The 1,595-nt window shown below is 44.6% G+C and overlaps 1 protein-coding gene across 1 annotated transcript in view; it reads right to left on the reverse strand.

Annotated features, from left to right (window-relative positions):
• The window catches only part of hectd2 (HECT domain containing 2), a gene marked incomplete in the record, with an annotated part of 99,349 nt that overhangs the window by 37,179 nt on the left and 60,575 nt on the right, over positions 1 to 1,595 (reverse strand). Inside the window, 1 exon segment of the mRNA XM_014019201.1 lies at positions 292 to 366. Within this exon segment, the coding sequence (XP_013874655.1) occupies positions 292 to 366 (75 nt within the window).

Consider the following 1,595-nt stretch of genomic DNA (forward strand, 5'->3'; position numbering starts at 1 on the left):
CTTTATAACCATACCCGCAAGACTTGTCTTTTAAACACCCTTTTCGCCGTGTTTCTGACTATCTTTGCCACGACATTTATAAAAATGTATCATTTTACTGATGCAAAAAGCAGAACTGGTTAAATGCTGAGAAATTTTGCAGAACTGTTTTTTTTTCTCAGCTTTGTCACAATTGTAAAACCTTTAGCTTCCTCTTACTCCAGGTATGAGTGTTAAATTGTCTGCAGTGAAAAAATATTAGTCTTGAAAACTGTTTTGTTAAAAAGCTTGAAATGAAGACTTTTTTGTTACCTGAAAGGTGAGGTAGAAGTCCTCCTCCACGTTCCCCTCGTGGCCCAGCAGCTCTGTTAAACCTTGAGCTAGATCCTACGGACAGACAAAGAACAAAACTAAACACAAACCTGGAAAAATTTTATGATTGGAAATCCAAGCTTTAGATTTGCTGAAACATTCAAAACAATTCTACTTCTTTACTGTATTCTGTAAGTCTCAACAGTGGTCCAGACAGACGGTCCAGTCTGCAAGTGTGTGGTTTTGTAGAAGGCTTATAGAAGGGGGAGTCTGTAAATGTACTTTATTTAGTCATCGATGCATGTTCCCATACAATGATAAGATCATTTGACCATCACACATGAGAAACACCCAAGTGGAGCAGTAGGCAGCTATTCAAGCAGCCGGGGAGCAGTTGGGGGTTAGGCGTCTTACTCAAGGACACCACGACATGAATATGGCAGAGTCCATCCTGTGACTTTCTGGTCCCAAGATGGCTGTCCAACCACAGACCCCCCCATGCCCCTTCAAGCACTATGGGTCACCAGCTTGATTTTTAAGGCCAGTGCAGTCCTTCTAAATCCAAAACAAGATCTTTGTCACCTCAAGTCCTGTTTGTGGTGTTCATGGACAGCATCTCAAGATGCACTTGCAGAGAGGAGTGCGTCTTGTTCGGGAAACTCGAGCTCTCTCTTCTGCTTTTTGGAGATGCTTTAGATCTGTTGGTGTCATCAAGCCAGGATTTTCAGCATGAAAGTGGCGTGAAGTGGCAAGGATGAGAGTCATCTTGTTTAGTCTTGAAAGGGCTGACTCTAGGAATCTGAAACCATGGATCTGAACCTGAAACAAGTATAAGGCTGTCTCAAGAAAACCAGCATAAGCATCTGGGAGTTCTTCATGATGATGGTAGGATGGAGTGAGAGATGGATCAACAGATCTGAGCTGTGTTTGCTGTAAGAAAGGTGGTGCTCTGAGTTCTTACGTCGAAGAAGCTGAGTTGGAAGACAAAGCTCTCAACTGGGACAGACCCAGAACAAACTGGACACCTGTTACCTTCATGACCCAACTATCCATCCATCCATCCATCCATCCATCCATCCATCCATCCATCCATCCATCCATCCATTTTCTTCCACCTATCCGGGGTCGGGTCGCGGGGGCAGCAGCTTCAGAAGGGAGGCCCAGACCTCCCTCTCCCCAGCCACTTCTTCCAGCTCCTCTGGGGGAACTCCAAGGCGTTCAACAAGATCCCCAGATACTTAAACTCCTCCACTTGAGGCAGGATGACCAACTGTGGCTAAACAAAACACGATAGATTGATGAGT

Source organism: Austrofundulus limnaeus, unplaced genomic scaffold (assembly GCF_001266775.1).
Source record: "Austrofundulus limnaeus strain Quisiro unplaced genomic scaffold, Austrofundulus_limnaeus-1.0 Scaffold211, whole genome shotgun sequence".
In the NCBI taxonomy this organism is placed as follows: domain Eukaryota; kingdom Metazoa; phylum Chordata; class Actinopteri; order Cyprinodontiformes; family Rivulidae; genus Austrofundulus; species Austrofundulus limnaeus.